Raw genomic sequence first — 23,950 nt, forward strand, 5'->3', positions numbered from 1 at the left:
TCAGCCACGTTACATTTTTTAAAATGCAACACCTGCTGGGTCAAACTTTTCCATGTCACAAAATCCTAAGTCAGTCTTTTAAAATGCAAACGTGTGATATGACACATGCGCAGCACAGTTACTTATCATAAATGTCCACTGAGATCTATCTTACTACAGTTCTTGCTCTCTATATCTCCTTTTCTTTTGTCATTAACTCATAATAATGCAACTCACGGTGTACCTCAAGGTACATGAATTCTGCATAAACATCTAAAAAATTAAATACACCCTCCTGCTTACCACACAGCATACAGTGCACCTTAGATAAAACTACTCATTTTACAGTTCATAAACACAGTTGCTAGCAGGGCTCCATACACAGCTTACAGGAAGCTTATTTGCATGAGAAATAATGCTAGTCTCAACGCCATGCACAGCACGCAGCTAGCCGAATGATTATAAACCATATCACACACAGCACATTACATGTTCATGAATTAATTTTAATAAGATTAGACCCAACTGGTTTTGATAGAAGCACAGCATTTTTCTTATCTGCGGGCATTCTTTGCCAATGTGGTCAGCACACTATGGTAACAGAGATTGAGCTACAACCACTAACTCATCGGGATATGAAATGTTCACAGTTCTAAGCATCTCTAGACGAACTCGCCCCTTGAGCAACTCTTGGTGTTGTGTCAAACTTTAACTCACAAACATTTAGTTAACAGTAGTAGTGGTAGTAGTAGTAGTAGTAGTAGGATTTATTGAGGTTCTTCTTAACAATAATTTACATTACTTTTCAACTTGAATGCACATAGAAATAAAAAAATAACAATATGGCATTAAACTGAAAATAAAACAAAGACAAATGTTAGCTGAAAAGGTGTAGGCTGAAGCTTTAGCTTATTGTAGCCTACCTACCCTTTTAACATTTTCTACTAGGCAACTCCTTCACTAAAATTCTGTGCTTCTAGGTCAAACATAGCTCGGGGCTGCTTCGTTGAAGGGTCACTTCCTGTTGCCAGTAGATGCCACTATGAGTATGAGTGAATACTGACATGTAGATGTGTTCAGGGTGGGATTCTTATGAAACATGCAAAATCTGGTGCAGATTTGAGCATGTACACTGAAGTCCTCTTGGCGAATCAACGAGATTCAACGATAAGTGAAGCTCGTCGGGACATGCCGCAGCAACCATAGACTGGATATAAAAAGGCAGCCACACTGCAGATGCCACAGGTGTGCCAATGTGGCTCTGAATTGTCATGTTCTTCGGACGCTGCACAAAGGACTTAAACGTCACTCCCTTTGTCGCCTAGGTGGCACAACAGAGTACCCGATAATTATACGTTATATCCCAGTATGTCAAGTGTTGAACACATCTTTAAACTTTCATGGAAATCGTGTAATGATTGACACACAGAACTTACTTCCCCTTGCCAATTGGTGGCACTATAATTATTACTGTTTATTGGCATGTAGACATATTCAAGGTTGGACCGTTATCAAGCATGTAAAGTTTGGTCATAGACTATATAAAAAAATGGATGAAGTGTCAGTGGCATCACCAGTTGGTTTCCGAAGAGCCGTTTTGAAGCTCAAAATTGGCGGCGCGTCACGGCGCATGACTCCAGGATAACCACAAATGTGCAAAGAGGTGGGTCGTGGGTATAGCTGAGGTGCCTGGTTGCTGAAACCACGCCTGGCTAGTTCGACGTGACCGAGTTAGCTCAGGCTAAGGAGCTAATGCTATATGCTACTCTGAGTTAACAGAAGTAGCTTTTACCCGGAGCATGTCTGGTTGGAGGTTGGTAGCCTGTGGCCGCATTTACATTTACCACTGGCAAGGCCACGGAGTCTATCACTTTCTGCTTTTTTAGAATGACATGTATAATAGTTAGCTAGTGTCTTACTATGAAGCTTGACTGTAGTGCATTTGTGCACTCAGACATGACTAGCTAGGCTTATGTTAGCTACTCATGTTTAACACATTGAACAAGATATCCAGCAAAACTAGTTTTCTACTAGTTTGTGACTGTGGTAACTGAAGTTTATGGTCACACAGCATAAACTCTGGAAACGTAACAAGACAGGAACACCTCAAAATATCTAGATGTAAAATCAAAACACTGCTAAAACTTATTATAACGGTTGAACTAACACAAAACTGCTATGTAACATAACTGTATTGACATCAAACAATATGTGTTGAAAGTTATAATTATATAATTATATATAATTTCCAAAGAAAACAGTACATTAGCCCAGCAGCACTTTTCTTACCCTCAGCAGTGCAAAACGGAACTGAGGGAGACGGAGCATTACGGAAGCTTAGGAGGTACAGAAGGGATAGTGTGCAGCCAGGGTCATTTACACAGGAAACATTAGCAAAAATAAAGATAAATAAAAATAACTCAATGAGATAAAATTCACAAATATTCAATAAAATCATTAAATGATAAATAAAATCCACAGATGCACATTTGAAAATAAGAATGATTAAAGTGCATTTTTAACTCCGTTACATAGATTACAGTCTATATTTCCAGTGTAATATCAGCGGTCTAAAGTCTAGTTTATGCAAAAATTCACTTTTGTAACAAAGGGCAAAATTAGCTATACTAACACCATCTTTTGTACCAGGCTGTAAGCATGTTTTATTCTTCTGTAATGTTGGGCTTTTTAACATGGGGTCAATGGAGATTGACTCCCTTTTGGAGCCAGCCTCAAGTGGCCACTCGATGAATTGCAGTTTTAGGCATTTCTGGTTCGGCTTCACCCAGGAAACCGGCAGGTTGCCACTTGAGTTTGGTGCAGATTTGAGCATGTACCGTGAAGTTACGACGACTTCCTGTTTCTTGACGAAGCATGGAACTTTGCCACACCATTGAATGAAAACTCACACGTAACACAACATTTCCCTTTTAGACTGCACAGCAAAAAATTTACATCAATCAGATTAATTCTCTAGGACTAGTTCGTTAAAGGCAGGGTAGGTAAGTTTGAGAAACTAGCAAGAAACTGCTCGATTTTGAAAGTTTCCAACAGAGAAACTCCCACCCCCTACCTCCTGGGCTCCTTAAAAAGCCACAACCCTTAATCACGTGAACGCGTGTTGCCGACACCGCTGGACGACTAGCACAGTGTGACGAGCAGAGAGGAGTGCACTGCAGCTGCTCACATCAGGGACAAGAAAACATCTAACTTTAGCTGAAAATAAACACTAACCCTGCTGTTAGTACTCCCTATGTAGCTAGCATGTTAATATTAGATAGGTTTAAAAAGACTGACTTTGATTCAGTAACAAGCTGGCTAGCTAACTGTTAGCAACAGGTAGCTGTGCTAACAGCTGCGGTAACTTTGGGCAAAGCTAAAAACAGGCCGATAGGCCAATACATTTTCCCGTTTCCATCAGTTACACTGCACGAACGTGATTTTCGTGTTAGACTCATGTTAGATTGTTGTTTTGCATGTTAGAGCTTCCCGGTGACAGCATTATTGTCTCTGATGAGGACTGCACTCCAAAGCCAAGCACAGACCGGGACAGGTACGGGGTCGAGTGGAAGCAGAGGAGGGAGGGCAGCAAGAGGCTGCTAGAGGCAGGACAGGGAGGACAAGGTGCAAGCTAAGCAGCGCATATTCTAGGACCTGCAACAACGGCATATGAACAGGTATATACTATATATATGAAGAAGAAGAAGAAGAAGGAGCTTTATTGCCAAGTAGTGTTTTACACACACAAGGAATTTGCTGTGGTGATAAGGTGCTACACATAGACAAACATACAGTTGACATAAATAAATCTAGAAATATATAAATATGGAATGGAAGAACAACGTTGTAGAACTGGTTCAGCTCATTTGCCAGGCGAGAATCGTTTATGGAGTGGGGGACTTTGGATTTATAGTTTGTGATCTGTCTGAACACCCTCCAGACAGAAGTGGCGTCGTTTGCAGAGAACTGGTTCTTTAGTCTCTCTGAGTACAGTCGTTTAGCTTCTCGCACCTCCTTGCTAAACCTGTACTTTAACGCCCTGTCACCACTCCTAAATGTCTCCTCCTTTTCCATCCTTAGCTGTATGAGTTTAGCTGTGAACCAGGGTTTGTCATTGTCATAACTCACCCTGGTGCGTGTCGGTATACATGTGTCCTCACAGAAGCTGATGTAGGACGTCACAGCCTCTGTAAACTCATCCAGATTGTTGGTAGCCTTCTTGAAAACGTCCCAATCAGTGCAGTCCAAACACGCCTGAAGATCCTCAACAGCTTCACGAGTCCACTTCTTTGATGTCCTCACTACAGGTTTACAGAGCTTTAGTTTTTGCCTGTAAGCAGGGATCAGATGGACCATCACGTGATCAGAGTGTCCCAGTGGAGCTCGTGTGATGGTGTGATAGGCACTGCTAACTGTGGTGTAGCAGTGATCCAAAGTGTTCCCCTCTCTGGTTGGACACTTTATAAACTGTCTGTATTTGGGGAGTTCTTGGCTGAGATTTCCCCTGTTAAAGTCACCGAGAACAATAACAAGGGAGTCCGGGTTTGTCTGCTCCACACACAGTATCTGGTTGGCCAGCATGCGCTGTGCGTCGTGCATGTTTGCGTACAGCAAGATGTAAACTCCGACCAGAGTGAATGAAGCAAAATCACGGGGGGAGTAAAATGGTTTACAGTTAATGATAAGAAATCCAGATTAGGAGAACAGTGCTGCTGAATCACTGTCACGTCGGTACACCAGCCATTGTTAATAAAAAACAGACACCTCCACCTTTTGTTTCGCGGCCCTCTCTGTACAGTTGGAAGCCTGCAAGCTGCAGCGCGGAGTCCGGTATCAGCTCACACAGCCATGTCTCCATGAAGCACTGAACAGAAGATGAATAAAGGTCTCTGTTTTTCCCCACCAGAAGCTGAAGTTCGTCCAGTTTGTTGCACAGTGAGCTCACGTTGGAGAGAAATATTGCCGGTAGCGGTGTGCGGAGTCCCCGCTGGCAAAGACCCACGAGCGACCTGGCTCTTTTTCCTCTCCTGCAGAGCTTCACAGCGCAAACGACAGCGAGAGAACCCTTCACCAAAATTTCCAATAATTCCACTGATGACGCGAGAAAAGTGGGATTTAAATCCGTGGGAGTTGTTCCCCTGATGTTCATGAGCTCCTCCCTCGTGAAAGAGCTCCAGGAATCACAGCCAAAAACTGAATTAACACACAAAAACAAACAAAACAAAGCGCACCTAACACCGAGGCAGCCATACTCAGCGCCATCTTGCATATATATATATATATATATATATATATATATACATATTTTTTTTTAATATTAGTATATTATTCCCAGTATACTTTTGTCAAAGTTTCTCTGAGGTTTCCCCCAAAGCCCTATGGGTGTAAAAAAGAAAGTGCGATATAAATGTAATCAATCACTATTGTTATTACTTTTTTATTGTTACTGATTACACCACAGCTAATTACAGCTCTGCTTCAGACCTCATCTGTGTTATGTACATTGACCTGGTGTGTAATGTGGACACAGAAGTCCTGTTAGAGGACAACAAACCCCTGTTCAATAAAAAAGATATTGACAAAAACACTTTGTTACTTGCTACAAGTTTTCATGGCTTCCTCTTCCTGCTACTGTAGAGAGTAGTCGTGCTTTTCCTACTCTCCCCTCTTATCTTGGCTTGCTCCTATTTTCTGTCTACTTTGGTCGTGTGGAAACTTTTCTCTTTTGACCACCTGCCTGCTGTTCTGCTGAAAACATCAAAATGGAATTAATCAACTGGTCACTCAGCGCTATTGACAAGATTTTCACCCAGAGACGTGCTTCACCGGGTGAACCGAACTGGTGGAACATTCGCTGCAGGCTACGCTCGCGTCTCGTGGGAGACCTGGCAAGCGGTTTGCTTGGATGTTTTATCTGTGGAGGACATTGAAGATTTATGGATAATTGGAATTTTGTTTGTGGGCTTCCTGATTATCGGGCTTGGAATCTCCCTAATATATCATAAAATTGGTAAGACAGCCACCAGCAAATTTACCCAAAAGCTGTCTGGGGAACTTAAAGAGTGCTTAAATGGGGTGAACGAAAAGTTGAAGGTTTTACATCAAAGGGCGGATCAGAACGGTGAACTATTTCGTAACATCTCAGACCGGTCTGTGGAAGCGCAGAGGAAAATTGACACCATCTGCTGAGAGTAACCACTGGTCTGTCAATAAAATGTCGAAATCACTACATGAACTGGATGCACGTATGACGCTGAGGATGAGAGCGATTGAAGGACACTGATCCAGATAAATGTTACCGAATCACCTAAATTGGATTAAAAATTATTGTCTTAGTGCCCCTTCCCTCCCCCTCCCCTCCTCCACCCGAGCAGGAAAACGACTTGCAGCTGGCCTTCCTATCTTCTCCTGCGCACTGGTTAATCTCTCCTCAAGGACAAGGCCAATGAACTGAACTTTTCTTTTTAACAACATAGCCAGTCTGAAGCCTCATACTTCACAAACACAGACTCATTATCTTACTCACACCATACCCCCCCCCCCCCCGAATTGACTGCCTCGAAACCGCCTTCTTTATTTCTCTTGCTCACAAGTCACCTCCAAAAATCCCACCATGGGACCGCATGTAATGTGTGTTGTCTTGTGTATTATTATGTATTGTATGTTGTTATGTCATGTATACTATGTAGCTGTCTGCATTAATTCTTTTCTGGAAAGCGAGTGGCGGCGCTGAATATAGCTGCAGCCCGGAGGCTTACTCCAATAGAAACAAATTTCACTGTGTACTTGTGCATGTGTGACAATAAAGCTATCTATCTATCTATCCTACTCCTTTGAAAAAGGGTCTACCTACCAGTCAATTTTTTCGACTGAGAAGGATCTGTCATCTGTCACACTGAGGACTACATTGAAAAGGCGTTAGACGTGAAAAAGAGATTTGCCCAGCGGGGGTACCCTTCACATTGGATCGATCAAGCATATTTGGCTCTTAAGAAAACGCGTTCTAGCGTACTCAAAAAGAGTGCTAAAAAACAAAAGAAATTCTCTGTAACATGCATTTCTCAACACTCTGTCCACTCCTCTGCCATACGATCTGTTTTTCAAAAACACTGGCACATTTTAAAGTCTCTTTTTGTTACAAAAAGGGGGAAAAATATTAGGGATCACTTGGTCCGTGCCAACTTGGAGTACAAAACCAAGCCCATTCAGGACATTCAGACACGCTTACACCCTCTTCCAAATGGCAACTATCGTTGTGGCAGTTTCGCACAGTGTAATAATACTACCAAAAAACATCATTTCACCCACCCTCACACAGGCAAAACATTTCCTATTAACAGTGTCATTACTTGCGTATCCACACGTGATTTACATGATACGTTGTCCCTGTGGTCTTGCTTATGTGGGAAAACCACTAGAAAACTCAAACAAAGGATAAGCGGACACAAAAGTACAATACACAGAAATGATCGGGTTTACCTCATAGCCGTACACTTCAATGATGCTCACCATGATATTGCTTCACTACGGTTCTGTAGCACTGAACAGGTCACCCTTCCACCTAGTGACCACAATAAGTTACTTAAACAGCGTGAGGCTTACTGGATTTATACTTAGCAAACATTGGCTCCAAAAGGACTCAATGATGAATTCCTGCTTATCATTTCCTTGTGATTCTCTACATTTCTACTCACTTATTGTCTATATAGGCTGTGTGTTTTAGGTGTTTTGTTACTTAAGATTTACCTGAGGGCTCCCCTGTTTTAACTCAAAACAGTCCTAGATACGTATGAATATGTACATATATTATCAGGACCATCAAAAAATATTGTGTCCTGTTGATTGTGTTCATTTATATATGTATGCTCTGATGCCACAAGTCATTTGTTGTACACATAATGTGGAGATTTTAACATTGTGTTTTTTCTATATCTATATTGAAGTTTGATAGTGTTGTCTTTTGGCCTATTTGTTTGGGCGATATGTTGTATGTATTATGATGTTTTTCCTCTATTTTTCCTCTATTTATCTATTGTTGTGTTTATTATGATATTTCCTCTAAGCTATTTGTCTATTGATATAGAAGGTACCAGTAAGATTTGAGAGCATGTCTGTTCATGAGTGCAGTTCATGATATTGTTTTACATTCAGTATACAGAAATTTACACTCATCCCATGGAAATATGAATGAATGCCTTTGTAATGGTTGCCTTACTTACTTGCCTTAGTAGGTGATTGGTGTATACAAACAAGTCAACTCCTACAAAAGATGGCTTCTCACCTATTAACACCATTTGCCTGATAAAGGTCTAGCACTGAAACGTTGTGTCAATACAATTTTTTGCAAGTTAGACAGTGTGCGGGAGTTTTCTTTGTTACGTTTGACTTACCTGTCCGCCCTCTGACACACCTGTCTCTCGTTATAGAGGTGCGAAGTAATTTATTGTTTTAAATAAAACTTTGAAAATGATAAATGCCTTTTCTTTACACTTGCAGCATAAGCAATCAAGCAACTACATTTATGTCTTAAGTCTGAAATAATGACATCCAAATGTGGTATAACACTTGTTATTATTTTTATTATTGTTATTACATACTACTAAAAATACAAACTATCACAAATAGATGATTTTTAAACATCAATAAAAATAAGTACATACAGGAAGAAAGACAAGGTGTGTCCAGAGGTATCTTGACTGATTATGAAGACAGTTCAGACTTTGCATGTAGCATCGTATCGCAGCTGTGGAGATGATTTAATATGTCACAATCACCTCTCTGACATGATTACCACATTTTAAAACAAACCATATTACATTTTGCTGTAGGTTTTGCTGTATCCAGCAATACAGTTGAGGCAGGGACACCTGACTAAAACCCCATGTTGACGGGGATCATCAGGTCTCCTGTTGGTTCTGCTTCTAGGTATCTCCTAGCAGTAGACAACCGTCCGAGGAGGATGGCACTCTGGATGTAACTGTAGTCCTTCTCCATCTTCAATGAGTACAAGCTCCACTTCCTGGACTTTTTGTTGTACAGCTTGCCTTACCTGGTTATACAAAAAGGTGTATCAGCTTAGTGAAAATTTGTAATACCTGACATTGTTCTCTTATAGAGTAATTAGTAATTATTAATTTATTATCAAAACAATAAATCAGCACAATCTATCTGTATTCCTCATATGTTAAATGTTTATGTTAAATGTTTATGTTAAATGTTTTTGACTAATCACTTATAAATGTATTGAGTAAAATGCATTGGACAAATAAAATGCAACACACCGAATTATGTCATCAGCTTTTCTCCTGGCTGGACGAGCAGCGTATACTGGTGAGAAGTACAGGGTTACGGAAGACTCCAAAGTTTAAAGTGTCCGTTAATTGAAATAGCAGAATAATACATTTCCTAAATTACCTCTTGTGGCTGATCTGTGTTGTATTTATTTATCACTAAGATTTCAGCAGCCACCCCAATAAAATTAAGATCAATTGAATTTGTCTAAGGGGCTGAAAGAATTTAAATCTTGAAAAAAAAAACTCAGCAGCAACATCTCTTTCCAAAAGCAGTGTCCCAAGCAAAAGGCACAATCCACAGACATCACTGACAACAGATTTCTTTGGAACTACTTTCTCCTGAAGCTATGGTCTCAGCGAAGCCTGTGGATTACACATAATAAAGGGGACACTGTTTCTGAGAAGGGATATTTCTGCTAAATTGTTTTATGCATTTTTTAAATGCCACAAGCACCACAACTTAAAATCTAATAACCTGCATTGTATTTGGAGGGAGGCAGAACTCTCAGAGATGATCTGGCAAAATACCACTGGAGGTAAAACATGACAACAGTTAACACATGGATAACAACTGAGAGGAAAAAAAGACATTGCACAGTTTGCAAAGGTGAAGATGGTGTTTAAAATAAACTTATGCTGTATTACTTTTACCACCCATTCCAAAAATAAGTCAACGGACAGAAATGTATTCATCAAAAATGTATTCAGGGAACCAAAAGTCTGTTGCATTAATTTTGATAATTATTTATAAAAAATCCGTTTTCCACAGATCTCTATCTATCTCACAAGTCACCTCCAATAAACCAGCAACAGATCATCCAGTAGTAGGCAAACCTTAATGCTAGTAGTGTGATTAGCTTTCCTGGGTTCAATGTAGTTATCACACATTTTGTTTAATCCCTGGAGTCCGAGTCAGTGTGGGGCAGTCTAATTTGCTTTCTTGCTGGATTTGTCTCAGCATTGGACAACGTCAGGCCAGGTCCTGGCTGGAGTTGATGATGTCAGTCTAGCGCCAGTGCTGTGGCTATAAGAAGTGTCATTAGGAAAGGCTGGTTTTGGAGCCTTCGCAACTAATCCAGTGGTGTCAGGACACATCCAGGGAAGCGTGTCAAGTTGACATTTGATGTAATCCTGTGCATAAAGACAGTCTATTAACGTTTGGTGGCTGATCACCTTGTTTAGTAGCTGCTACAGAGTCCGTCAATTGCTCACTCTCACATATTTGTTGCAGCGTTTCAATCTTCTTTCCTCTCAATAAGTCGCTCACACTGATTTTGCTAGTGGGTTGTTCCTTCAATTAGCATAGGTGTCCTCTGGCTCAGCAAAAACACTAGAGGCCATCTTCTTCTGACTGTTTTCTGGTATCCAGGGTCCACTGTCTATAACTTTTAGCAGAAATAAAGATATCAGCAAAAGAATATAAGTAAAGTTGAGAGCAAACAGCAAAGAGTCTGCATTATAAGAAAGCATGTGGGACAAAATAGGACTCTTCCTTATAATTGCCTCATCCTTTCAGGCCCTTGTCTTTAGTATGTCTGAGCAGCTTTGGCCGCAGTGCAATGCAATCCAGCAAGCACACTGCATGTCATGTTAAATGCCTCGTAGAGATACCTTGTAGCATATTGTGCCAATAGTTGCTCACGTTGTCAGCGTCAAGATAGCAGCAGAATATTGCTGCTCAGCCGTGATCAAGTTGGACAATCATGACCACGATTAACTTCCATCATGTGGTTTAAAAAGCCATCAAACTGCAGGCAAGATATTTGATTAACCATCTGACACACAGGGTCAACATTATGAAACGTTCTGAAAAATACTTTCAATCAAGTAAGTCCCCAGTGTTAGTAAAAAATTGAACTTAAAAACCTCGAAGCACATGAAACAGCATCACAATTACAGTAAAAGGGTTCACTGATTCACTGCTTGCACCCTTGAATTGTTCAGCGATTTTGACCCAGCCTTCCAGCTGAGAGAAAAGCAGCTTTAGCAGATTTAAATTAGTGTTATGTAGTAATGGTGGTAACACAAAGGAACAGTCATCGAGAGTGCATTGAAGGTGAATCTGCCCACACATCCTGATATTCTCATTCAACATTGTTGCTTTCCGATCTGTTGATTACATTGTGTCTGCACAATGTGGCTGACTGTACAACATTTAAGTGGTTCACTTGAATACTACAGGAGTCCTAACTAGAAAACTTTTGGGGTAAAATCTTATACTCATTGTCCGCTTATACAGTACACTTACAGTACACAAATCATAGCTACAAAGCTGCACTTCTCCAAACTAACAGATGTGATCTCTTCATTATGTGATAAACTTTCTGCTCAGGCTGCAACAGTAAGATAAGACTCACCAGTATTAAGAGCGGGGAGGTAAACATACCAAAAAAAGAGGATCAGAAACCGCTGACATTTTATCGTTATCGATGTCTTCACTAGAACATCAGACAAATTTTATCTGATGGCTGGCATTCAGTCAGATACCACAACCAAGCTTTCAAGACATAAACCAAGCTCCTCTCCTGTGGAATCAGGTCCCACTTTGGAGAAGGGGAAGATATCTTCTCCACATTTAAGAATAGGCTTAAGACTTTCCTTATTATGCTGCTGTAGGGAGTTCCAATGGTACACTGAGCTCCTCTCTCCTCCTCTCCCTCTCCATCTGTATGCATTTTTATCCCATTAATGCATGTTACTAACCCAACTTCTTCCTGTAGTTTTGTGCTTTCTCGTCTCTCTCGTCTCTGCTGCTGTCGCTATGTGCAGCTTTTTCTGCATCCGGAGCTGTAGAGTCTGGATCTGTGGTTGCAGGCCACCAAATGCTACCATGTTCCTGCTAAACACTTATAATTATTAGTGGTCAACTGATATGGATTTTTCAGTGGCTGATGCCGACCTGTAGAGAGCTGGGCGGCCGATATATAATGCAGATCAAAACAAAGAAAAGTCATGTGTAATTCCATTATTCCATGTACAATCTAATATACATGGTGTAACATGTATTTTTTTATTAATTAATGAAATTGAAAAATCCATTGGGTTATACTGTAGATTTTAGGACTTGACTGGTGTTAAAGGGAGTATAGTTTGTCAGAAGTAAAGTCATTCAACTGCATTATTCCCTACGGTAACAATATATAGCCTATTTGAAGTTAGAAAGTAATGGTTTTAGATTTAATTTGCTGTTAACATTTAGAAAAGATGATGGTGACTGAGGAAATTTAGAGCTTGAAACCTCCACAATCATTGATTAAAGGAATCCTGTGGAGTTTTCATCTAAACAACCACAATTCTGTTTACATTCAGTGTCACCAAAGAGCTGTGTGTATCAAATGTGATGCATTTCTTTAATTATAAAATAGCAGATTTTAAAGGAATTTGGAAAACCTACGTTCTTTGCATCCATGAGCTTGTCAGTGTGCACGAGATACAACCAAGATAGGCATCCACTCTTAAAAACGTTTGCTCCATATTGCTACAGGTTCACACATTAGCACACTTTGCTCAAAATGAAGTACTTATTGTGATTTGCACCATTACCCTCTATTATCACAAACATGTGACCGACCATCATTTCTATTCAGTAGATGTCCTCAGAATATTTGGGATATTATTAATTTTCACATAATAACTACCCCCTTCAAAAAAAGGTTCTGAACGGATGAGCATTAATTGTCTGGAAACATAATGTACAGCCATTTCAGTGAAAAAAAATCAACAGGTTCCTTGCTAGATTAATAATTTATGACAGCATGGAGTGTTTTTCCCAGTTTGAATGCTAAATACCATGCACACATTCATTACAGTACCAGGGCACACACACCTTGTTTATTTTGAAGTCAGCAGGACATCTGCTAAGAATGAAGAAAAGGAGGAAAGACAGACATTTTAATAAATGTCAGTAGACAACTGACTTTCTTTTTGTGTTTGAATGTGAGACTGTGAGATGGCACAAAGGTATTATTCAGTAAGGCATTAACATCCATTATCTCATGCTTTATAATAATTTATTCTGTGCTTCATCTTAAGTTCAACTGCTGCACGACAACTAAAAAAGCAGAAAGTTGTGATTGCACAGGAAATTAAACTGATTAACTCACGTCAAGAGTTTGTTTTCTTCCATGTGTCATTTCCCTGTGAAGAAACTTTACTGTTGTGTTGTTGCGCCTTAGACAGGAATCATCAGTGCAAGATGGGGAAAGCACCTTACAAAATATACAAATTTATGATAAATGAAATGATCCCACATGGCACCTTTAAACTGATTTCCATAAGTGCTACTTTACTCGACAGCTTGAACTACAACATGGCATCATCAAATTATGAGATGGAACCAGAAATATACCTTCATATCATCTCCTGAACTGATTGCATTTCACTATTAACACCACGTTCGTGTGTGTGTGTGTGTGTGTGTGTGTGTGTGTGTGTGTGTGTGTATGTGTGTGTGTGTGCTTGCTCATGTGTGTGTATGTGTTGGTAGGCTGGAGCTAAACCCCTGTACAATCAGTTTTTAATTTCCCTGAAATCAAATTACATGGAATGGCAATAAACGGAGCACTGGACTAGAGGAGAGTCATCTTGGAGATTATAAATCGACCATGGTGTCTGTGTGTGTTAAAGTGTGTCCTCATGCATGCAAATGGGTGTATCATATACATCCAACAACAAAGTCAGCCACAATGGAGTGAGTAAGTAATGACATGCTTAACAGGTCGGAATGGACTACTAATGTCATAGATGGATGCAGAGCAAGAAGTCAACCCTATATCATTCTGCTGACTATTTCCTGTAAACTCCTCACAGCACTGTGCCGAATTAAATGGATCACTGAAAAAAAGAACTCTTAAGAGGTGATGCCATGCTCCATAATTTGTATTGATCTGCTACAATGAGCGTATGCACGCTCTACACAAAATTGTCCACAGCAGTTTGCAGCAAAGTGGGAAACAGGATTAAAATGAAGTGCTTTACTAAATCCCTTATACTTTTAAATAAATTCACGACGCTCTTTGTGGTCTGCTCCAACATCTAATGTTCTTAGACCTGAAAGCCAGTGTTCGCAAATTTTAAGTATTTTTGGAAGACATCATTTGATCATCAGGTCAGTTTAACTGTGTTCGGCAACACTTGAGAAGTCTTTATTTTTAATCAAAACTATGTGATCAAAAGAATCCTATCATTTTCCCGGGGTTTGTTTACCAGCTAGCTGCTAACTGTGTCTGTCTGGTGTCTGGGCAGGAAATGTGCTCTGGGTTTAATAGCTGCCTGCTAAAAACTGCTCCTGAAACAAACTATGTGGGCTGTAAAACCAAGATCTGAAAAATGCAAAAATGCAGGGACAGGGACAAGAGTTGAGTGATGGGTTTCTTACAACAAGCGAACTCATTTGATCTATTGTAAATGTAAAAATACTGATTAGTGTAGCTTTAAGGATTTATAACTTCACCCTTATAAACTTTGAAGTAGCAGTTCTAGCTCCGTTCCTTCCACACATCTCAACAACGTAGTTCTGCTGTAAGTACTGTACCTCAACATTTTCCCTTCATCTGTCAGATAAAATGCTGATTTACGTTTAATGAGACTTAGTGAGCTCTAATACCTTTGCCAATCAAAGCCTTAAACCAGCCCACACGCTCGCAGCTCACATTTGTTTTGATCACATTTTTTACCTGGAGAAGCTTTTTCATTTTGTTCAATTTATTTTTTTATTTCTCTGTCTTTGAAAAAAGAATAAAAAGTAACTTAATGAGCTTCTAACTCTTTCACATTTACCGTGTTCCTACCGGGATGTTCCTTGGTTTCTAGTTTCCAGAGCTGATGAGGCTTTTAAGGGAGCATTGTACATCAACCGAGACCTTTATTTGGCATTAGGGAGAGGGATAAGAGCTGCTCCCTACCTGGATTATATTGTAGCGCAAGATTCATTTACAAATGCATTGAGTGCCTGTTTGTGGAAAGTCAGAGGGAAGGGGAGGAAGAGGAGGAGGAGAAAGTGATTGAGTTAAAGCGGTTCTGAGGGGAGGTTTGGAGACGAGCTGCGAGAGATTTAAATCAATCAGCATGTGCTCTGTGGGGAAATCAGAAGAAGACAGCTGATAGATGGATTAGGAGAAAGACATGTTCTATCCCAGTCTTCTTTCAAATCTCTGATTAATGCATCAAAGTAAGATGACGTCCAAGTAGCATGATATTCATTAGCAGTTTAAGCTCAGCCCTTGTCTTTAGGAGTCACTGAGTTTGGTTTGCGTGTGTGTGTTGAACAAAATGCCTCTGGCACACACGCAGCCACAGGGATTTGGTTAAACATTTAGGCTGTGACTTTCTTTGAAACCCAGGGAATTTTCATGCCATTGATCGTCAGCTCAGAGAAAAGCTTTTGATAAAAAAGGGAGTTTAATTGGCCTATTGGTTTCTGAACTTAAGAAAACCGCTGTCTGGGATTAGTGGGAGACATGAAGGAAACTCTCTTTTCACCATGCAGTACTGCAAGCCCATGAAGACATCCTCCATGTTTTCTTGGAAATAGAACTTTGGCACTCAAATTGAACTCTCACATTTTTAAAAAGCTGTGTTCATGCTAAAGACTGTACAGACTCAAGGATTTCCCATTTTGTAGGGAATGTAGTCAAGTCCTGCAAGAAATGTCATCACTGTCATCAATGACAAGCTATTGTGTATCAAAATAATTCATTTTTTCTTTAGTGGTTACTTACTGTCAACTGAAAAAAATCTCATTGGCCCATCTTCAGAGTGTGATCTTGCTTTAATAAAGTGGTAATTGTCATGTTAATTAATGCAATCACTCATGGGTTCAACTATAAACCAGGCATGACAAGCATATTGCATTTATTCAAACTGCGTTTTAGTAAAATCATTTAAATTGTTTTAATCAAGGGGTAATTCACACCTAACATGTATCGTGAGACCGTGAAGTCTAGCCGGCAGTGATAAGTCAGCTGTTAATATGTGGACAGGTAGCAGAGGCAGCTGGTATTTTCATTATGCCTCTCAGAGTGAGATCAATATTGTAGAATGCCCCTTACAGGAAAAGTCTGCAGTCTAATAATATATGGCTACTTCAAGAAACAGTCCTTTATGGCAGTGATGACTCCACTGACACAGATGATAGGCTCTACAAATATACATTTGTCCATCAAGCAAAATTAAATGAGTCTGAGCTCGACTAACACCTGCCTTCTCTCTGACAACATGAGCACCTGCATTGGGTATTTTCATCTTTGCCAACAATTCTTAGCTAATTACATTTATGTGCCTCCATATTGCGACATGCTAACTGAATAAACACATTCAAAATTGAACAAATCACCTAACCATCTGTTCTCAGCACGGTGAGGCAGAAATTACAAAAAAAAATAGTTTCCTTGCCTCATGTTTTTATGAAAAGCTGTCTCAGCCTTACAGAATGAAATAATAGTGGGGGTTCTACTAGTGGGAAAGACTGATTGACGTTTAGTCATTTAACAGCTGTGTTTCATTTATTCTCAGTCCCTTCTTCTATTCCAACTTAACAAAGACTGGAACATGGTGGATGAACCCACCTTAGTTCCTTTACAAGTGAATTTAGTGGTGTGTTTGGTTTGCCTTCATAATCTATTGAGCAGTCTACATTGCTGTCATACTTTTATTTCAGAGTGATTATCATTACATTTTATCACATTTTTTGTTTTACATGCTGCAGTATCCCATATCGGGCATAAGGGTCCTAGTTTTGGTAACGAGGACATGTTGTTTGCAGGTGCAAATATTTAAACAGGATTCTCTAAAAACCTGGTCATAACATGGATAGTAGTGTCTGTTTAATTGTGTTCAATGTGTGAATTGCGATTTTGCGCATTGTTTTTGTGTGAATTGTCTTATACAAAGTCAATAAATGTGTTTATTTAAATGAGTAATTTATCTTTACTAACTTATTTCAAGTCCAAAATGGATGGTAAATTGATAACTGTCATTCAAAGGTAGGTTTAGGTTTAGGCAACAATGCAACAATGTCAAGCTATTCTTGTTTGCCTCTGACAGACAAGAGTCATACATTGCAGTAAACATTGGTCATTGTAGACATTTGAACCAACAAGTGATGCTGTCATTTTTCTAGTGATTACAATGAGATGTAAATCCAGTACATATCTTGTTTTATGAATGTAACCCTTCCTGTTGCAGCCTGTTCGAGTTCTGAGGAGCAGCACGTAGCTGTCACTGTCTAACAGGCAGTACGCTCCTTGTCAACATATCAGCAGTAGCCAGTGAAGGTGAGAATGACAACCTGCTGGCAAAAAGAAAATGCATGACTGAAGTTTCCAATTTGTCTTATGTCCCCCGTATCTCTATGCGTGAGTGTACAATATGTCAGTTCTCATAGCAATCCCTGAAACAACATGATGACAAGAAAACAACAAAAACCTGAAGGGTTTTTGAAGGACTGAGTGTAGCCAGATTTATTCCACATAGGCATCATCCATGTCTGATTTACACCTGACATTAACATGTATCACCAGTATCAACCATCCATGCTCTTCCTCCATAAAATGCAAGTATATACTTCCAGTGTAACACACTCCTCTCATGTTTGATGCAAATTTTTACTTTCATTAGTCTTTTGAAAAGATCTTGTAATCAGCGTAGGGATGGAGCGCCGCATGCAGCTTTCCTTAAAAATGTGTCACTGATTAGCACACTGCTGGCCAGAGTTTTGGGCTTTTTATGCTAAAGGAAAGACTCTTAAATATCAGTGTAGTGATCAATTTGATGTGCCCTGTGTAATGACAGAGTGTAAAGAAGAATTATTAGATGCTAATAAGTAACATTAAAAAATATGAACACATATATATTTATTGTGAACCTCAGTCTTCATGTTCTGTTTTTCACCATGCTAGTGGCTTGGCTAGAAACCGCAATGTCAGACTCGGTCAGCCCACCACTTTGTTATGAGTTAAGGATTTTGGTCTTGTTTTGGTTCCATGTCTTGTGTTCTACTGTTTTCTTTCTGTTTTCTTGTCTTACTCCTTAGTCCTGTGTTTTAATTCTGTCTTAGTTCCTAGTTCTGTGCCTTAGTTCATGTCTTAGTGTTTACTCCTGGTCTGCGTACTTCTGAGTTGTTATTTTGCCCATGTCTGCTCTGTGTTGTGTTTGATCCCAGTTTGGTCTTTTTTCTCTGATGGTTGCAGTTTTTTTTGTATAATTTGTGATCTGTCTACTTGTGCTCTGGATTAGTTAATTAATATCATTCTGATCTTATTTTGATATGGTCTGTGTTTAGTAACCTGTGTTCTGTCTGTTTGCCCAGTAATCCCTCTGCCTGCCTGTGTGATTGTTATGATTGCCTGTCGGCTGTGTTCCCTCCCCGCTCGTTAACCCTGTATATATATTGCCTGTGTTTTCTGCAGTCTTTGTCTGTTGCTGTTGCACTGTCGCAGTCTCTTGATGTGTGATGTATTCTGCCTGTTCGTCCGCCCAGCTTATTTCCTGTGGATTCCGCGTTTTGGGAATTTCTGTTGGATTACCTGTTCAGTTGGATCTCTTTGTTTGTTTGGATTCTTTATGATTTTTGGAAACTCTGGACTCAGCCACTCTGCTTGTAAGTGTGCTCGCTTTTGTTTAATTATGAAATTATGAAATTATGCACAGATGTCCGTGGTCCCAAGAAGATATATCCTACTGAGTTTGGTAAACGCTTCACACTAAAAACTCCTGGGTCAAAAATGACCCATTCCTGGGTTAAAAACCTGACCCAAATGTTGGGTTAAAAAAAAACAACGTTGTAGTTAATATAACCCAACTCCTGGGTCAAAAGAACAACCCCAATATCTGGGTTGAAATAAACCAGAAATTAGTTGGTCCCTTTTTAACCCAGGAGTTGGGTCATAACCTAACTTGGGTTGCTATGCAGGTATGCCTTATTTCAGAAAATAAAACGTTGCTTTACAAAGTTAATCTGTCACGGTGTGGTGCAGTCAGAAGAAGAGTCCAAAGTTCCAATTCAAACGTTTTACTAATGAAGTAACTCCAAAAGGTACAGACAGGCAGGATGTACACACACTAAACAAGACTACAAAGCAGAACGGCCAAAGACTGACTGAACTGAAGGAACTAAATACCAACACAGATGAACATTGATTAACAGAACACAGGTGGAACAGATGATGATGATGATGGTAATTAATTAACACACAGGTGATACTGATTAACTAAATGACAGAAACCATGGAAACAGATGAGTGGCTGGAAAACAGAACAAAGGAAGACGTGACAATATTACACACTTCAAGGACTTTTACATTTTTATTGCATTAAATTAAACTGTCTATAAAAAATACAGAAATAAACAACTCTCAAACATTCGACAACATTCAATAATTGGATTGAACTTAAGGCTTAAAGTCTTCAAACGTTGGTTGTGTCATGTCATGTGTGACTTTACACGGACTTTACACAAGTTAGATGTACATGGCAACCATAGAATTACCACAGCTAACGCTAGTCTCAACGTAGCAACTAAGCCATCGTAATTTTTTCACCAAATGGTGCTAAACTAGCAACGGGGACATGGACATACAAAAGTTTACATTACATCAACACTGAAAATACTGGCTTACCTTGAATACACGACGAAGTTGCACTGAAGACGCACAGGCCAAAACAGATCGAGCGCGAAGCGACGGTTGTTTCAAACGACTGTTGTGAGAAAATTCCAGAACTGCGGGGTGGTTAAGCTAATTTGAATCTGAGTGAGAGAAAGCCAACCCTATAACCTAAAACATGTGTTACTCTTTGAAAAGTAACCCTGAAACCCAAACAACCCAGGAATTGGGTTAAAATATTAGTCCTATAACCCAGAAAATGGTTACTCTCTGAAAAAATAACCCATAATTTTAATCCAACACAACGAACCCAGAAAATGGGTTGAAGAAATAACCCAGGAGTTTTTAGTGTGTTGACTTTACCTGTAGCGCCACCATGAGGTTAACCTCTGCGGTTCAGAGTGTAATATCTTGACAACTACTGAATAGATTGCCATGATATTCAAGTCTATTGAATATCAATTGAAGATCACTTCTCATGACTTTGGTGATCCCCGACGTTTCCTATATCACCATCATTAAGTCATCCTTTTCAGAAAAATATCCCAACATCTACATAATTGGAAATAAACTGCTTGTTCAGAAATTCATGATTCTAGATCAGTGTTTCCCAACCACTGTGCCGTGGTACATAAGTTGCTGTGTGAAATCATCAGGTGTGCCATTGAAGATTATCCAATTTCACCTGATTGGTACTCAAAGCGAGCGGTGTGTACTGACAGGCAGAACAATTACTGTCTCTTCCACTAGACTCTAGTGGCTGCCCGCTAGTCACTAGAGGGCATTACAACTTCTTGCTCCAATTAAGTACCAACCGGGAGCAAAACAAAAAAAGGCAAAGAAGAAGTACTAGTCATGCTGCGAGTGAGATAACGCCGCAGGTAATAGTGATGGATAAATATTTGGGTACCTGGGTCCTGGAGAAAATTCCGGCCAAGATGAGTAGTGGTCAGAAGAAAGCAGAAAATGTGAGCTCAAGACAATAAAATGAAAGTTATCTTGCCTTTGGATTCACTTACACTGGGTAACCAACTGAACCATTTCCGCTATGCCTGGTGTGCGGGGAAAAATTGTCAAACAGTGCCATGGTTCCAAGTAAACTTAAACGCCATCTCCAGACAAAACACCCATCACTTCAAAACAAGAACATAGACTACTTTGTTCAACTGCGTGAACAGACTGGGAAACAGGCAGCGTCATTGAGGAAAACCACCAAGACGAATCAGAAAGCACTTCAAGCTAGCTACCAAGTTGCTGAACTCATCGCTAAATCAAAACAGCCACACACCGTAGCAGAGACATTAATAATGGGTGCCTGCAAAATTCTCTTAAGAGATGATCGGCCCTGGCGCTGTTAAAGAAATAGCTCAAGCCCCTCTCTCAAATAATACAATTTCCAGACAGTTAAGATAGTTTTGGAAAAGTTGCGCATTAGTGTCAAATTTGCATTGCAAATCGATGAATCTACAGATATCATTGGACATGCACAACTTAGGCAAATGTGCGCTTTGTAGATGGAGACATCATCAGAGTAACCTTTCTGTTTTGCAAGGAATTGCCAGAAAGAAAAAAAGGAGAGGAAATTTTTCGAGTTGTGTCAGAGTACCTTGAACATGGAGGACGGAAGTGGCAAAACTGCCTAAGTGTGTGCACCGATGGAGCTGCTGCCATGCTCGGGCACACCATAGGATTTGTAAATAGAGTGAAAGAGACCTAGCTGCTGTACTGGAAGATGTTGTGTGCATGATAAATTTTGTGAAGACAAGACCTGTGAAAAGTCGCATGTTCACGTGGAGCGTAACATAAAGTGTTATTGTTCCACACGGAGGTCTGGTGGCTGTCCCGTGGCAAAGTTTTAGCCCGTGTGTATGAGCTGCGGGAGGACCTTTAAAGTGTTTTTAACAAATCAGAAGTATGATGACACTAAGTTGCTCTCAAGTGACGAGTGGTGTGCAAAACTGGCATATCTGGCAGATATATTTCAACATCTGAATGACCTGAACACACGACTGCAAGGCCGAAATGAAAACCTCCCAGAAATGGCATCAGTGTCATCAGTGCTGCACTGCGTGAGACAATAGGTAAACATTTGCAAAGTCTTGAGCAGAAGTTGTCAAGTTATTTCCCCTCACTTTTCCAGTGATTGCCTTGACTGGGTTAGGAACCCATCCAGCTCAACTGTATTTGGAAATGACATGAATTTGCAAGAGCAGAAAGAAATAACTGAACTGAGACAAAATCTTGGTCTAAAACTGAGCTTTGCTGATCAACCTTTGGACAGTTTTTGGCTGACTGCTGCCAAGGAGTTCCCCATTCTGGCAAACAAAGCTATTTCAGTTCTGCTCCCTTTCTGCACAACATGCCTATGCGAGGTGGGCTTTTCAAGCATGACTGCTATAAAGACGAAAAAAAGAAATAAACTTAGAGAGCTGTTGAGGAAGATCTTTGTGTGTCTTTCTTCAATTCCAGCATGAATATCAGCTTTTTGTTTTCAACTAAACAGGTTTCAAATCTAGTCTCAAGTAAATTGAGACTAGATTTTCATTATATTTCAATAACTATCCTTTTTGTGACATTTTTGTTTGATGCTGTGCCTTGTGAATTTTGTAATGTGAAATATGTGCCGTGGCTCAAAAAGGTTGGGAAACACTGTTCTAGATGATCAATTCTGATAATGTTAGCACCACTTGAGGTTGACATTTTTGGTCTTGACAGCTATTGGATGGCTTACTCTGAAATTTGGTACACACCTTTGGTACCATCTTTCCTGTTGAGGCATCATCAGGTCAAAATGTCAATTTCTGCAATACTTTGGTTTATGACCAAATAATACCTTATTTATCCCGAGTGAAATAGTTGCAGTACAAAGGAGGAAGAGTGCAACTAACATAAACAGGTTAGCAGGAAGGATCACAGATATGTTTGAGAAGTGGCATATAGCTACATGAATGTTCAATAACAAATCTGAAGTACAGGTATGTGGTTAATTCAGTATGGTCATTGTAGTCCATACAGATACAGTAATCCAGAGAAAGAGAGATACTAAACAAATGTAGGCTGGAGACATCTCAGCACCATATGCCTCTGCTGTCCATCTCTTTGCATGAGGTAGATGAGTTGTAAGTTGGATTTCCTGTGGCATTCTGTAGTTCATCATGGGGGCAACAGCTGCGCTAATGGAGCCCACAATTGCAGTTGCCTGAGATACCTGCCAAACATCTACTTATCAGTATGTAAATTTGAGCGGGTTAGCATGTATTTCCTCCCATTGTTTTGCTCTGCCTGCCTCCCTGTGTTCTCCTCCTCTCTCTCTCCCTCCACTCCTGAGCCCAGCCAACAACCCGCACCTGCACCTCTTCAGCAACCTCCCCAGCCTGCCACACCTGCCAGTAATCAACCTCATCTCAGCAAGTATTTAAACCCCGGTTCTCCACACCGTCTTCGCTTGATCGTCGTTGCTCCCAACCTGGTGCCAACCTCTCAAGCTCTGGTTAAAGTGATTTCTGTTTTCCAGCCTTCGGTCATTCCTCGTGTTAACTCTGTCTCTCGGCTTTCCCTCCCAGGTTCACTCACCCTTCGTCCTCTGTTCTGTCGGCTGGGATCATCCTCCGGTCCTCTTCCTCCACGGCGCCCTCCCGGCTCCCCCCGCTCCTCGCCTCACCGCCTGCGCCTCGCCTGCTCCTCGGTCCTCCGTGTCCACGTCACCCGGCGTCCACCTCTCCACCATCTCCTCTTCCCTAGCCCCCTCTGTAAACCCTCAATAAACCTTCTTCCCTCTGAGCGTTGCATTTGGGTCCGTTCTGTCCAGTCTCACAACACCAACCTGTCTGTATGGGTTGCTGTGGTAACAACATAGTAACTAGGTAGGCTGGTGACGTGGCTTTCCAATGCGGAAGCATGAGAAATTGAGATCCATCATCACACTCTCCAAACAATCGCCCTATAAAGATATGGTGCAGAACTCCTTCGTGGCACCAGACAAACAGTGTCGCAGCATAGATTCTGCTCAGTTGCTCTAATGCACTGCTGTCACACTGGATTTAATGTTGTTGAATAACTTTTGATGGACAGTGGTGT

The 23,950-nt window shown here is 40.4% G+C and overlaps 1 protein-coding gene across 1 annotated transcript in view; it reads left to right on the forward strand.

Moving 5' to 3' along the window:
- LOC123962239 (UPF0606 protein KIAA1549L-like) overlaps positions 1 to 23,637 on the forward strand; it is a 113,329-nt gene extending 89,692 nt beyond the window's left edge. Inside the window, exon 12 of the mRNA XM_046038269.1 lies at positions 23,437 to 23,637. Within this exon, the coding sequence (XP_045894225.1) occupies positions 23,437 to 23,637 (201 nt within the window). The remainder of the gene's footprint in view (positions 1 to 23,436) is intronic.
- Positions 23,638 to 23,950: the final 313 nt, after the last annotated feature.

Source organism: Micropterus dolomieu, linkage group LG22 (genome assembly GCF_021292245.1).
Source record: "Micropterus dolomieu isolate WLL.071019.BEF.003 ecotype Adirondacks linkage group LG22, ASM2129224v1, whole genome shotgun sequence".
NCBI lineage: Eukaryota > Metazoa > Chordata > Actinopteri > Centrarchiformes > Centrarchidae > Micropterus > Micropterus dolomieu.